General features: G+C 52.1%; 1 protein-coding gene across 1 annotated transcript in view; it reads left to right on the top strand.

Moving 5' to 3' along the window:
- The window catches only part of PRELP (proline and arginine rich end leucine rich repeat protein), a 58,782-nt gene that overhangs the window by 28,904 nt on the left and 13,973 nt on the right, over positions 1 to 15,905 (top strand). Inside the window, exon 2 of the mRNA XM_069944404.1 lies at positions 9,174 to 10,131. Within this exon, the coding sequence (XP_069800505.1) occupies positions 9,183 to 10,131 (949 nt within the window). The 5' untranslated portion in view covers positions 9,174 to 9,182. The remainder of the gene's footprint in view (positions 1 to 9,173; positions 10,132 to 15,905) is intronic.

Below are 15,905 nucleotides of genomic sequence, written 5' to 3'. Positions count from 1 at the left end.
CAGCAGGCCACTCCCTGGACCTTTCCCCCAGTCCTCAGCAGTCCTCTCCCTGGACCTTTCCCACAGTCCTCAGCAGTCCTCTCCCTGAACCTTTCCCACAGTCCTCAGCAGTCCACTCCCTGGACCTTTTACAGAATATCCGTCTGTCCCTGATGTTTTTCTGGAGAGAAGTGGCTTCTTTGGTGCCCTCCTTGAGACCAGGCCTTGCTCCAAGAGTCTCTGCAGTCTCACAGTGCACAGTGCAGATGCCCTCACACCTGCCTGCTGCCATTCCTGACCAAGCTCTGCACTGCTGGTAGCCCCATCCCGCAGCTGACCACACTTTTAAGAGCGCCCTGGAGCCTTTTTGGCAACAATGGAATCTCTCTCCTTGAAGTTCTTGATGATGCGATAGATTGATGACTGAGGTGCAATCTTTCTAGCTGCGATACTGTTCCCTGTTCGGCCATTTTTGTGCAGTGCAATGATGACTGCACGTGTTTCTTTAGAGATAACCATGGTAACAGAAGAAAAACAATGATGCCAAGCACCAGCCTCCTTTTAAAGTCTCCAGTGGTGTCATTCTTACTTAATCATGACAGATTGATCTCCAGCCCTGTCCTCAACAACACCCCCACCTGTGTAATGGAGCGATCACTGAAACAATGTTAGCTGCTCCTTGTAAGGCCGGGCTGCAATGATGGTGAAATGTGTTTTGGGGGATAAAGTTCATTTTCTAGGCAAATATTGACTTTGCAAGTAATTGCTGTTAAGCTGATTACTCTTTATAATGGTGTGTATACACAGACAGATTTTTGAAGCCAAAGCAAGGAACAGACTATAAACAGGGAACATGTCATAAAGGAAAGACCTAAGATTTTTCCTCTTTTCAAATCCATTCCCGGCTTTGGCTTCCAAATCTGTCTGTGTAAAGGCACCATTGCATTCTGGAGTATATACAAATTGCCATTTTAAAAACTGAAGCAGTAGACTTTGTAAAAAAAAATTTGGCCATGACTGTACTACCCTGCAAATAAATGTGCTGTGCAACCTAAAGTGATTGTAGTACAGGGATGCGTATATGTGTGTGGGACTCTCAAGAGGTAGGAATACAAATGTAGATGTGCAGAACAAGCAGGGACAAGCAGGGGCGTAGCTAATGTCTCCTGGGCCCTGGTGCGAGAGGCCAACTTGGCCCCCCCCCCCTCCTTTCACGACCAAGTGATGCTATTGGTGTGTATATATATATATATATATATATATATATATATATATATATATACACACACACCAAGACAGATATTACCAATAACACCAGCATATTGGAAGAGAAAGTATTATCACCGTACATATTACTGCCATACTGTTACCGACCAAATCCTGTATACTGAGACCAATATTACCAGTAATACCAGTATATAGGAAGGAAACATTACCGCCACACCACAACCACTACCATCACCACCATATTGTTACTGACCAAATCCAATATACTAAATCACCTCATCCAGTCATATAGAGGTGGCCCCAGCTCTACACAGGCTCTATACACCATATACATTACTGTGCAGTTATATCAGGTGACTCACAGGGGGACGTCTTCTCTGATCGGAGTTCTTCCCTTTTCATCTTCTTCTCCATTTGCCCTGGGCCGTTATGAGAACTTCTCCGAGCCACAAATCCACAGAATCTGCCAGACAGACATATTAGTCTCCTCACTCCGGCACCACCCTCATCTCTATACACACTGCACATCTGTATTGGCCCCTTTACACCCAGGGGCGGTCTTGGCATTTCTGGGGCCTCAAGCGAAGTTATGTCTGGGCCCCCCCCCCCCCCCTCGACACGCATTTCAAAATAATAGACCGCTGTGTGTTGCCCCCAGTAGTATATACCCCTTGTGCGCTACCGCCAGTAATATATACTCCTTGTGTGCTGCCCCCAATAGTATATACTCCTTGTGTCCTGCCCCCAGTAGTATATACCCCTTGTTTGCTTCCCCCAGTAGGATATAGACCCCTGTGTGTTCCCCCAGTTATATATAGCCCCCCCCCGTGTGCTCCCCCAGAAGTATATAGACCTACTGTGTGCTGCCCCAGTTGTATGTAGACCCCCTGTGTGCTGCCCCCAGTTGTATATACCCCCTGTGTGCTCCCCCACTAGTATATAGGCTCCCTGTGTGCTCCCTCAGGGGTATTTTGCCCCCCTGTGTGCTACCCCACTTGGATATAGACCTCCTGTGTGCTCCCCCACTTGGATATAGACCCCTGTGTATTCCTCCAGTAGTATATAAACCCCCTGTGTGGTTCCCCCAGTAGTATATAGACCCCCTGTGTGCCCCACCAGTATTATATAGACCCCTTGTGTGCTGCCCCAGTAGTATACAGACCCCTGTGTGCTCCCCCAGTTATATATAGACCACCTGTGTGCCTCACAAGTAGTATAGTATATAGACCCCCTGTATGTTCCCCCAGTAGTATATAGACCCCCTGTGTGCCCCACCAGTAGTATATAGACCCCTGTGTGCTCCCCCAGTAGTATATAGCCCCCCTGTGTGCTCCCCCACTTGGATATAGACCTCCTGTGTGCTCTCCAAGTTGTATATAGACCCCATTCTGCTGCCCCAAGTAGTATATAGACCCCCTGTGTGCTGCCCCCAGTAGTATATAGACCCCTCTGTAAAGCCCCAGTAGTCTATACCCCCCCTGTGTGCTCCCCCTGTTATATAGCCCCCCTGTGTGCTCCCCCCATTTATATAGACCCCCGATGTGCGCTCCCCCAGTTAAACAGACCCCTGTGTGCTCCCCCTCCCATATAGTATATAACACAATAAAACAAACACTTATACTCACCTGGGTCTGAGCGTCTCCTCTTCTCTTCACTCTTGTGGCTGCAGGAAGGGTTTTCCCTGCGATCACAAGAGACCGCACTCCCCTTGTGCTGGCGCCGATGCTCCAGTGATGTCACTGGAGCGCCGGCACCACAAGGACAAAGCTGCCACTTGTGACCGCAGGGAAAACCCTTCCTGCGGCCACAAGAGTGACTGACAGGAAGGGGGCCAATGTCTCCCGCCCTGTCAGTGCTGCTGCATGTAACTATGAGCACTCATTACGAGTGCTCATAGTTACAGTTCAGATGGCAGCAGCGAGCGGGGCAGCGACCCTGTCCAGCGGTCTTGAGCACAAGAGCGGGGCGTGGGGGCCCCCCTGGATGTTGGGGGCCCCAAGCGATCGCTTGGGGTGCTTGGTGCCAAAGACCGCCACTGTTTACACCCTCATGTAGTGGGTAGCCCTGACTCTATGTGACCCCCTAATAATATATGCCCCCCTCTGTGTATTCCCTCTCCTCCCGCGACCGCGGTAGCTACGCCACAGGGACAAGTAATAAATAGAAAAGATATCACCCGATATGTCAGAGTGGGACAGGACAATGTCGGGGTCCACCACACTTTCCGTCCCTCTGGGGGACTACCTCAGGAATAAAGTGGACCAGTATTGTAGATGTATTTATACAGCATGTGAAGGAGAATGACTGTGCCCAGGACCATACACATCCAAGATGGCCACAAGCCAAACTTCCTGAATCGAGATATGCTACAAATTTTGAAAATAGTTTGGTTCAGGAACAAATCAAATTTTTCGTAAAGTTTGTATAAATTCTGTCCAAAATGACAGTCACACATTGTACATTATATTATCAAAAGCCTGGATGCAAGGAGTTATCCATAATCCCTTGCATCTGGGCAATGGGCTGTAAGGCAACCTCCTGCAGTTTCCTTCACTAAATATATTGGATTCCGATCATTGCCAATGACACTTATTTTGCTGCCAGACAAGGCCATCTGATGTAACATGAGAGGTGACTGGGTTATCTTCACCCAGGAGAGCTGTGGACAGCAGTGGATTACTGATGTACAATGACTCTTTATAATGTCAGTGATCCTCAAACATCCACAGCTCTCCTGAGTGACGTTAACCCATAAATAGAGAGGAGAGAGTATGTTAAACTAATAAGTGTTGCTTCAGGCCGATTCCTTAAAGTTTCTCCTGAGGAGCTCAGCCACAGTGGTTAAACGGGGGCTGCACCTGGGTGCTGGTGATATTGATGGATCTTGTTTCAACTGGGGCCAACTTTCTAATACTGTTGTCTGAGGTGATCACAGGGACGTCCTTGGTGTTAGTGAGGTGCAGTACAAATCAGCCAACAGGGAGACAAAGTATTATGGGTCATTGATGACTCCAAACAGGTACTACAGGTAAATGTTTTTCATCTGAGGAGTACCTGCAAAATGGCCACCGTACAGTGATGGGTCAATTAGTGCAATTTAATGTAATTTCTCTCTTATATACAACACATACACCTCCTCGGCAGTATAATAGCAGCACAGGTAAAGGTAGGTTTAAATATCACTAAAAATAAAAACACAAGTTATAAAGTGGAAGTGGCCTTCTACCCAATGGGAAACACTCCCAAAGTCCTTGATAAGACACTTATAGTCAGCATCTAGGATGGTGCAGAATATCCCTTGGAGTCACTTGACACAGCGTCCATATTACTGTTTTTTTAATACACTGGACAAGACTATGTAAGTGGCACCAAACTCTCCAGTTCTCCCAGCTGTGGTTATTCTCATGCAGCATTTCTGGAATACACTTTATATGACTTCCTTACTGATGTTCTGACAGCCACCAGCTCCTCAGCACAGACAGCCCCATTGTTTTCTATCTCTGCCTGCAGCAGCAACCTTTCCCTAGTGTGAGCAGAGGTCTGAGTCTGCTGACGTTTTGACCCCCTCTCTCGGTGACGTTCTGACAGCCACCAGCTCCTCAGCACCGACAGCCCCATTGTTTTCTATCTCTGCCTGCAGCAGCAACCTTTCCCTAGTGTGAGCAGAGGTCTGAGTCTGCTGACGTTTTGACCCCCTCTCTCGGTGACATTCTGACAGCCACCAGCTCCTCAGCACCGACAGCCCCATTGCTTTCTATCTCTGCCTGCAGCAGCAACCTTTCCCTAGTGTGAGCAGAGGTCTGAGTCTGCTGACGTTTTGACCCCCTCTCTCGGTGACATTCTGACAGCCACCAGCTCCTCAGCACCGACAGCCCCATTGCTTTCTATCTCTGCCTGCAGCAGCAACCTTTCCCTAGTGTGAGCAGAGGTCTGAGTCTGCTGACGTTTTGACCCCCTCTCTCGGTGACATTCTGACAGCCACCAGCTCCTCAGCACCGACAGCCCCATTGCTTTCTATCTCTGCCTGCAGCAGCAACCTTTCCCTAGTGTGAGCAGAGGTCTGAGTCTGCGGACGTTTTGACCCCCTCTCTCGGTGACGTTCTGACAGCCACCAGCTCCTCAGCACAGACAATCTCACTGTTGTGGCAAGAAAAGGGCAGCTAGTAAACACCTTTCGGCCTCCCTATCTCTCCCTGCTTGCAGCAGCCTCTCCCTACACCAGGGATGTCAAACTCAGGCCCTCCAGCTGTTGCAAAACTACAAGTCCCATCATGCCTGGACAGCTAAAGCTTTAGATCTCATCATCCAGGCATGATGGGACTTGTAGTTTTGCAACAGCTGGAGGGCCTGAGTTTGACACGTCTGCCCTACACTAACCAACAGCAGAATTGCGGTGGAACATGTGACCGCCTCTATTATATCGCAGGGTCACATGTCTCACCTAACAAATCACAGCCATGCCCTACAGGGATTGCTAGGTCAACAGTGACGCATAAAGTTAGCTGACTCAGCAGCCTTTCAAAAACTTTATTGCAGAACAATGAATCGATTCCGGACTCGTTACTGTTTGTTAATGATTTAATTTGTGTGCATGCGCCCAACCGCTGGGATGATGTTATGTCGCTGGTTGGAATATAGCTCAGCCAGTCGTGACGCCAGTGCTGGTTCAGCACACAGGTGGGGTGGCACACCTGCTTTGTTTGGCGGCTGGCTATATTGATCCCCAATAGTCAGTGACCTGCCGAGTTGTGATGGGTCCCTTGAGCTCTTATCACAGTGGCCCAGAGTGAAGATAAGACCCACCCGGACTGCCGGTACCGCCACCCACAGAAAGGGGAACATAACCCAAGGATGGTGTAGCCTGCGTGTACAGGTGCTGGTGCAATTATCACTGAGTCCCAGAAGAATAAATAAAGTGGTTTTACACTTTTACAATACAAAATAACTTTTCACTAGGTGACTTCTGTGATACAGACTTGAGCTCACTGAATCTGTGCTGAGAGATGCTGAAGTGCTGACGTAGAGTAGCAGTGCTGGTTTCAGTTTAGCATTGAGAAGAGTAGAAGTAGAGTTTAGAGGAGTTGAGAGGAGTTTGTCGGGAGAGCTCCAACCCAGTGTGCTCAGCTGGAATTTGAGAGAAGAAATACTTGAGGAAGGATACTTGAGGGGCGAATATTTGTGCCCATGTTTCGACCTTACTGCCACTAAGCCAGCTTCTGCCCTGCAGTGTCGGGTAACTCGTCCTACAAGGGTGACACAAGCCCCAGTCTTGGTTACCTGAGAGTAGCCAAGTGTCCGAAATTATCCGGTGTCACCTGAGTACGTAGGCCTTGGTTACGGTTGCTTTGCTCTATCTGGGTCAGTTCCTCAACATTGGCTGGGGTGATCTCTGACTTGTCTTTCTTTAGCTGCTTAGCACTGCATAGTGTCTGTTGTTATAGCTTGTTGAAAGAAAGTCTCTGTGTTCTCCATACACGTGTCTTGTCTACTACCTCACTCTAGACTAGACTAGGCTGAACTCTTGTCCCGGATAGGAGACCTGCAGAGCCAGGGCCTGGCGAAGTACAGCAGGGATGCATGATCTGTGTGTTTCAATGGAGTGAAAGTAAGGCAGCTCACTGAACCTCTGCTGTACATCTGGACATCCTTCTTTCCTCATGATCAGTGTTTCCTACTCCTCAGAGAATCGGAGGGAAACTAACTAGGTCACTGGCGCTACACTTCCTCTCCCCAAGTGACTACTTCCTACATGGTGTGTAAGAGCCCCTGTGAGTGGTGGAGAAGAGAGTGTGCAGAAGAAAGAAGATAGAGATAGGTAGGAAGGAAAGAGCATCTCCAATTAATTCACAGAACCACATAACAAAACAGTAACCCTATAGTGACTACAGCTGTGCAATACATACAAGGTTGTACATAGTGACATCTGGTGGCGAAACTCACATACGACTTCATCACCACTTTACTTTAGAGTACAAGGTTTTTGCAACAGGAGTCAATCTAGAAACACCCGTGGTGGGACACCACACATGAACTCGTGGATTCATGCAAAGACTCCAGCTTGGTTGGAGTTCGCTCATCACTAGCTGCCACAGTTACATTTACTGTCAACTAAAATGTGTTTTCCATGTTAGTTTTACCCAGTGCTTCCCATTTCTGAGTAATCTTGTGGTAAGCCTCCGACCTCCCCGGAGTTCCCTGTAATAGTGCACTGTACGCTTCTGTATTAACCACTTTACATAGTTTAGTATCATCCAAAAAAATGTACTCACTTTGCAATTCCTGTATGAGCGCCTCACTAAAATATATGTAATACTCTAACAGGGACCCAATCAGAGTGGGTACCATTACAAGGCTTTGCCAGTAACCATCACTGCTTGCCAAAAAAATCTCACAAGTTGTCACTAGAGCGAATAATTCTACTGATTACCATTAAATACTGTAAAATGGGTCAGGTCATTATAACAGCTGTGCGTCGGCCCTCTGCAGAGTGCAGAGTCCGGTGGGTAGCCTGTCCGGTGTGGGTAACCTGTCTGGTGTGGGTAGCCTGTCCGGTGGGTAGCCTGTGCAATGGGTAGCCTGTCCGGTGGGTAGCCTGTCCGGTGTGGGTAGCCTGTCCGGTGTGGGTAACCTGTCTGGTGTGGGTAGCCTGTCCGGTGTGGGTAGCCTGTCTGGTGTGGGTAGCCTGTCTGGTGTGGGTAGCCTGTCCGGTGTGGGTAGCCTGTCCGGTGTGGGTAGCCTGTCCGGTGGGTAACCTGTCTGGTGTGGGTAGCCTGTCCGGTGTGGTTAGCCTGTCTGGTGTGGGTAGCCTGTCCTGTGTGGGTAGCCTGTCCTGTGTGGGTAGCCTGTCCGGTGTGGGTAGCCTGTCCTGTGTGGGTAGCCTGTCCTGTGTGGGTAGCCTATCCTGTGTGGGTAGCCTGTCCTGTGTGGGTAGCCTGTCTGGTGTGGGTAGCCTGTCTGGTGTGGGTAGCCTGTCCTGTGTGGGTAGCCTGTCCGGTGGGTAACCTGTCTGGTGTGGGTAGCCTGTCCGGTGTGGGTAGCCTGTCCGGTGTGGTTAGCCTGTCTGGTGTGGGTAGCCTGTCCTGTGTGGGTAGCCTGTCCTGTGTGGGTAGCCTGTCCGGTGTGGGTAGCCTGTCCTGTGTGGGTAGCCTGTCCTGTGGATCGGCTATAAATTAGTATATAAATAAAATTCCCGTTTAACAAGAGACCATCGTGAACCTGGGGCCAGCTCCTCACTATCACTAGCAACTTTCTGCCCCAGAGTTATCCTTATCTCCAGCTTCTCTTCTGCCCATTACCCCCTTTTAAAGGGACAGTTTCATCACAAAAGGACTTACTGTATAAGTAATGTTTTTATGGTAAACATATTTTTAAGAATTTTTTGTGACATTTTACCTAATTTACTATTTTTCTCTCTATATTATATAATAATCCTGATATCTTGCAGTTCTCCTTCTCACCACTGGGGGTAATACTAAGCTGAGACTTCCGGTTGTATCTGTGGTGATAAGAGGAGGCTGCTGTAAAGTGATCTGTACAGCATTGCAGCGTCATGTGACACCAGTAGATAGAGGAAACAATAACAGCTCCCTTTGAGATTACCTCTTCACAGGTCACAGCGCGCTCAGTAATGTTTCCCATTCATCTCAAGGGGACAGAGTCTGTCTATTGCCGTCTATGTCCATGAGTCTTGCTGAAATGCATGTCACTAAATGCTGTTAAGAACAGCTCAGGCAAGATGGCCGCCCCCATAACAATGTACAGAAAGGGAAATACTCCGAAGATACAAACAGATTAGAATAAAAGAACAAGTTTTAGTATCTGACTCTAATCAGTAAAAGAAACTTCTGGTAACACATTCCCTTTAAGTGTGTATAGAAAAGCATTACCCTCTGTTGGTATAAAGCTAAAATGTTACATTTATTAAAATGTAGATTGGGTTTCTTTTACTTGACTCTTTTCTTTTACAGGAGGTGACTATGAGAACTTGGGTCATTCTACTTTTACCTCTGGTCCTAATTTTGGTCATAAAAGTAGATGGTCAGAGACGCCGACCTCGTCCAACAGTAGTTCGTCCACCTAAGAAGGCAACGCCGCCTCCCCCAGAACCTGTGGAACCCACAGAGCTGCCCCCGCCGCTTCCACCTGGACCGCCATCTGTATACCCTGACTGTCCTCGTGAATGCTACTGCCCGCCTGATTTCCCTTCCACCATTTATTGTGACAGTCGCAATCTACGCAAAGTTCCGACTTTACCTTCCCGTGCCAGGTATGTTTACCTGCAAAACAATTTCATTGAAGATTTATCAGAAGAAGCCTTCAAAAATGCCACAGAGATCCAGTGGATCAATCTCGACAATAACCGTATCAAGAAGCTAGACAAAAAAATCCTGGAGAAAATGGACAACTTGACGTATCTTTATGTAGAGAAGAATCAGCTAAAGGAATTGCCACCGTATTTGCCTCCCAGGCTGGAACAGGTTCGCTTCAGTCGCAATCAGATCTCCAAAATCCCTCCCGGGGTCTTCAACAAAATGGACCAGCTGATCTTGTTGGATTTGCACCATAATAAATTAAGTGATAATGTGTTTAACAAGAACACGTTTAAGGGTCTGAAGAATCTTATTCAGCTTAACCTGGCCCACAATATCCTAAGGAAAATGCCTCCCACCGTACCCGATACTGTCAATCAACTCTTTCTCGACAGGAATAACATCGAGGAAATCCCCCCAAACTACTTTAAGGACCTCCCCAATTTAGCTTTCCTACGGCTGAATTATAACCAGCTCTCGGAGAAACGACTTCCAGAAAACGCCTTTAACATTTCCAGCCTTCTGGTCCTCCAGCTAGCTCATAACCGATTCACAACGGTGCCGTCCATTAGCCCCCGACTGGAGCACCTCTATATGAACAGCAATTTAATAGAGAGTAAGTGGGATGATCCAGGCTTCTGGGTTTATAGCATCATAAATGGGACAGTTGTGAATAATAGAGCCCCGAGCATGATTGGGTCATGTATTTTCACCCTATTCGTAATGTTCTGCCGGGGTGGTCCCAGAGCCATTCACACTAGCTTTCTCCTTTATCCCCTTCTTTACAGTTCAAATCTTGATTTATTTGTTCACATTTTTCTCTTCCTCATCTTTAAAGAGGTTATCCAGGAGTAGAAAAACATGGCCACTTTCTTCCAGAAACAGCAACGTTCTTGTCTCCAGGTCAGGTGCGGTTTGCAATTAAGCGCCATTCACTTTAATAGAACTGAGTTGCTGAACCTGAACCCAACCTGGAGACAAGAGTGGAGCTGTCTCTGGAAGGAAGCGGCCATGTTCCTCTAATCCTGGAGAACCACTTTAGGGTCCACTTTACATTTTTGAGGGATAAGTTGCCGTTTTTATTGGAATCCTCCATTTCTCCGTATAATGTAGTTAGGCCAGTTAGTGGGGCAGAAATGACTGTGCAGCAGAACTGACATGTTACAGTAACTTATTTCTTCTGGTAAGTATTATTACAGTGAAAGAACAATTGGATGCTTTCTACTTTGCTTTACTACTTTTTTAAAATATAAAACTTTCTGTTCTGACCCCCTTTTTATTTTTATCAGTACCATTTTGACATTTAATTGCTTTATATTGTGTGTGTGGGGGGGGTGCACAGAGGAGCCTAACTACTATATTGGGGCACAGAGGAGGCCTGTATACTATATGGATGCACAGAGGAGGGGGCCTGACTTCTATAAGGTTGCACATAGGAGGGGGCCTGACTACTATATTGGGGCACAAATGGGTCTAGCTACTATATGGATACACAGAGGAGGCCTGTATACTATATGGATGCACAGAGCAGGCCTGTATACTATATGGATGCACAGAGGAGGGGGCCTGACTGCTATAAGGTTGCACATAGGAGGGGGCCTGACTACTATATTGGGGCACAAATGGGTCTAGCTACTATATGGATACACAGAGGAGGCCTGTATACTATATGGATGCACAGAGCAGGCCTGTATACTATATGGATGCACAGAGCAGGCCTGTATACTATATGGATGCACAGAGGAGGGGGCCTGACTGCTATAAGGTTGCACATAGGAGGGGGCCTGACTACTATATTGGGGCACAAATGGGTCTAGCTACTATATGGATGCACAGAGGAGGCCTGTATACTATATGAATGCACAAAGGAGGCCTGTATACTTTTGGGGCACAGAGAAGCCTGATTACTATATGGATGTACAAAGGGGCCGAATTACTATATGGGGAGGCAGAGGGTCCTAACTACTATATGAGGGCACAGAGAAAGTCTAACTAATAAATGGAGAAATAGATGGGCCTGACTATGATATGGGGGCAAAAATGGGTCCTATCTTCTAAATGGAGACACAGGGGCCTTGTCTCCAATATGAGGGTACAAATGAGGGCCTTTCTACTATGAGAGGGCAAACAGGGGGACTGAGTATTTCATATAATATAAATATGAACACTGCTCCAACGCTGCTCAGGTATATTGTGTCCACTTATAGTGCAATCCAGCACATCTTTTTCTTTCATTGTTCTCCAAGTCCGGGCTTCAGTCTCTCCCTTTGGGGAGTATTCTTTTTTGTGGGGAAGGACAGAGGACTCCAACTATGAATAGATGACGGACAATTAATTAAGAACACTGTGAAGTGTTCGGACCCTTTTCCCCTTATTCCAGAGCTATGTCATCAGATTCAGGGAGCAAAGTGCTTCTCTAAAACCGCGTCCGGATCGAAGAGGGAGAAAACCGCGTCAACACCCTGGAAGGTCATTTCCATTATTTGCTGGCGCCCTTCCGGTTATTTTCCTAAATCTTGTACATGACGTCTCCCGGGATCTCACTGCTCTCTGTATCTTGATGACCTTTTGATCTATTTAATTGATATTCAATGTGGTTGGCATCTGATTTGAACAACATTGCTTCATGGCGCACCGCCTTTAAAGGAGAACTTTGGCAAAATGAAAGATCTGGTGCAGGAACGGGGGTGCGGGAACATAAAGAATCTATACTTAGGACTTATTCAAACTTCCAGTAAAAATTTTTATTTTAGGGTTCAGGAAATCCTATGTGGGCATTCACACTATCCGTGCCGTCATTCGTACAGTGATCCTTGCCGTGAAAAAATAGGTCATAATGCAGATGGCGGCACAGATTCCTCCCCCTGCTCCTGTCACTTTTCTGGCTCCCATCTCCCCCGCTGCTGTACCCCTTCCAGGCTCTCATCTCCCCCGCCGCTGTCCCCAGCTCCTGGCTCCCTTCTCCTCCTCTGCTGTCCCCAGCTCCTGGCTCCCTTCTCTTCCTCTGCTGTCCCCAGCTCCTGGCTCCCATATCCCCCGCTACTGTACCCCTTCCAGGCTCTTATCTCCCCCGCCGCTGTCCCCAGCTCCTGGCTCCCTTCTCCTCCTCTGCTGTCCCCAGCTCCTGGCTCCCATCTCCCCCTCCTCTGTCCCCCGCTCCTGGCTCCCATATCCCCCTCCTCTGTCCCCCGCTCCTGGCTCCCATATCCCCCTCCTCTGTCCCCCGCTCCTGGCTCCCATCTCCCCCGCCGCTGTCCCCAGCTCCTGGCTCCCTTCTCCTCCTCTGCTGTCCCCCGCTCCTGGCTCCCATATCCCCCTCCTCTGTCCCCCGCTCCTGGCTCCCATCTCCCCCGCCTCTGTCCCCGCTCCTGGCTCCCATCTCCCCCTCTGCTGTCCCTACTCCTGGCTCCCATCTCCCCCGCCTCTGTTCCCCGCTCCAGGCTCTTATCTCTCCCGTTGCTGTCCCCAGCTCCTGGCTCCCATTTCCCCAGCCGCTGTCCCCCGCTCCCGGCTCTCATCTCCCCCGCTGCTGTCCCTGGCTCCCATCTCCCCCTCCTCTGTCCCTACTCCTGGCTCCCATCTCCCCCGCCTCTGTCCCCGCTCCTGGCTCTCATCTCCCCTGCTGCTGTGCCCTGCTCCTGGCTCCCATCTCCCCCGCCGCTGTCCCCGCTCCCAGCTCTCATCTCCCCTGCTGCTGTCCCTGGCTCCTGGCTCCCATCTCCCCCGCCTCTGTCCCCACTCCCGGCTCTCATCTCCCCCGCTGTTTTCCCTGGCTCCCATCTCCCCCCCCTCTGTCCCCGCTCCCAGCTCTCATCTCCCCTGCTGCTGTCCCCTGCTCCTGGCTCCCATCTCCCCCGCCGCTGTCCCCCGCTCCCAGCTCTCATCTCCCCTGCTGCTGTCCACTGCTCCTGGCTCCCATCTCCCCCGCCTCTGTCCCCCGCTCCCAGCTCTCATCTTCTCTGCTGCTGTCCCCTGCTCCTGGCTCCCATCTCCCCCGCCTCTGTCCCCACTCCCGGCTCTCTTCTCCCCTGCTACTGTCCCCTTCTCCTGGCTCCCATCTCCCCCGCCTTTGTCCCCCGCTCCCAGCTCTCATCTTCCCCGCTGCTTTCCCTGGCTCCTGGCTCCCATCTCCCCCCCCCCCTCTGTCCCCGCTCCCAGCTCTCATCTACCCTGCTGCTGTCCCCTGCTCCTGGCTCCCATCTCCCCCGCCGCTGTCCCCGCTCCCAGCTCTCATCTCCCCTGCTGCTGTCCCCTGCTCCTGGCTCCCACCTCCCCCGCCTCTGTCCCCGCTCCCAGCTCTCATCTCCCCTGCTGCTGTACCTGGCTCCCATCTCCCCTGCTGCTGTCCCCTGCTCCTGGCTCCCATCTCCCCCGCTGCTGTCCCCCGCTCCCAGCTCTCATCTCCCCTGCTGCTGTCCACTGCTCCTGGCTCCCATCTCCCCCGCCTCTGTCCCCCGCTCCCAGCTCTCATCTCCCCTGCTGCTGTCCCTGGCTCCTGGATCCCATCTCCCCCGCCTCTGTCCCCGCTCCCGGCTCTCATCTCCCCCGCTGCTGTCCCCGGCTCCCATCTCCCCCGCTGCTGTCCCCCGCTCCCAGCTCTCATCTCCCCTGCTGCTGTCCACTGCTCCTGGCTCCCATCTCCCCCGCCTCTGTCCCCCGCTCCCAGCTCTCATCTCCCCTGCTGCTGTCCCCTGCTCCTGGCTCCCATCTCCCCCACCTCTGTCCCCACTCCCGGCTCTCTTCTCCCCTGCTACTGTCCCCTTCTCCTGGCTCCCATCTCCCCCGCCGATGTCCCCGCTCCCAGCTCTCATCTCCCCCGCTGCTTTCCCTGGCTCCCATCTGTCCCCCGCTCCCAGCTCTCATCTCCCCTGCTGCTGTCCCCTGCTCCTGGCTCCCATCTCCCCCGCCTCTGCCCCCCGCTCCCAGCTCTCATCTCCCCCGCTGCTTTCCCTGGCTCCTGGCTCCCATCTCCCCCACCTCTTTCCCCCGCTCCCAGCTCTCATCTCCCCCGCTGCTTTCCCTGGCTCCTGGCTCCCATCTCCCCCGCCGCTGTCCCCGCTCCCAGCTCTCATCTCCCCTGCTGCTGTCCACTGCTCCTGGCTCCCATCTCTCCCACCTCTGTCCCCCGCTCCCAGCTCTCATCTCCCCCGCTGCTTTCCCTGGCTCCTGGCTCCCATCTCCCCCGCCTCTGTCCCCGCTCCCAGCTCTCATCTCCCCCGCTGCTTTCCCTGGCTCCTGGCTCCCATCTCCCCCGCCTCTGTCCCCGCTCCCAGCTCTCATCTCCCCCGCTGCTTTCCCTGGCTCCTGGCTCCCATCTCCCCCGCCTCTGTCCCCGCTCCCAGCTCTCATCTCCCCCGCTGCTTTCCCTGGCTCCCATCTCCCCCGCCTCTGTCCCCGCTCCCAGCTCTCATCTCCCCTGCTGCTGTCCCCTGCTCCTGGCTCCCATCTCCCCCGCCGCTGTCCCCGCTCCCAGCTCTCATCTCCCCTGCTGCTGTCCCCTGCTCCTGGCTCCCATCTCCCCCGCCTCTGTCCCCACTCCCGGCTCTCATCTCCCCCGCTGCTGTCCCCTGCTCCTGGCTCCCATCTCCCCCGCCTCTGTCCCCGCTCCCAGCTCTCATCTCCCCTGCTGCTGTCCCCTGCTCCTGGCTCCCATCTCCCCCGCCTCTGTCCCAGCTCCCATCTCCCCCGCTGCTGTCCCCTGCTCCTGGCTCCCATCTCCCCCGCCTCTGTCCCCGCTCCCAGCTCTCATCTCCCCTGCTGCTGTCCCCTGCTCCTGGCTCCCATCTCCCCCGCCTCTGTCCCCCGCTCCCAGCTCTCATCTCCCCCCCTGCTTTCCCTGGCTCCCATCTCCCCCGCCTCTGTCCCCGCTCCCAGCTCTCATCTCCCCCGCTGCTTTCCCTGGCTCCTGGCTCCCATCTCCCCCGCCTCTGTCCCCACTCCCGGCTCTCATCTCCCCCGCTGCTGTCCCCTGCTCCTGGCTCCCATCTCCCCCGCCTCTGTCCCCGCTCCCAGCTCTCATCTCCCCTGCTGCTGTCCCCTGCTCCTGGCTCCCATCTCCCCCGCCTCTGTCCCCGCTCCCAGCTCTCATCTCCCCTGCTGCTGTCCCCTGCTCCTGGCTCCCATCTCCCCCTACCTCTGTCCCCGCTCCCAGCTCTCATCTCCCCCGCTGCTGTCCACTGCTCCTGGCTCCCATCTCCCCCGCCGCTGTCCCCGCTCCCAGCTCCCATCTCCCCCGCTGCTGTCCCCTGCTCCTGGCTCTCATCTCCCCCGCCTCTGTCCCCCGCTCCCAGCTCTCATCTCCCCCGCTGCTTTCCCTGGCTCCTGGCTCCCATCTCCCCCGCCTCTGTCCCCGCTCCCAGCTCTCATCTCCCCTGCTGCTGTCCCCTGCTC

The sequence above is a fragment of the Dendropsophus ebraccatus genome, chromosome 11, assembly GCF_027789765.1.
Source record: "Dendropsophus ebraccatus isolate aDenEbr1 chromosome 11, aDenEbr1.pat, whole genome shotgun sequence".
Taxonomy (NCBI): domain Eukaryota; kingdom Metazoa; phylum Chordata; class Amphibia; order Anura; family Hylidae; genus Dendropsophus; species Dendropsophus ebraccatus.
Note: the sequence above shows the minus strand (reverse complement) of the source record. Positions and strands in the feature narration are given on the sequence as shown.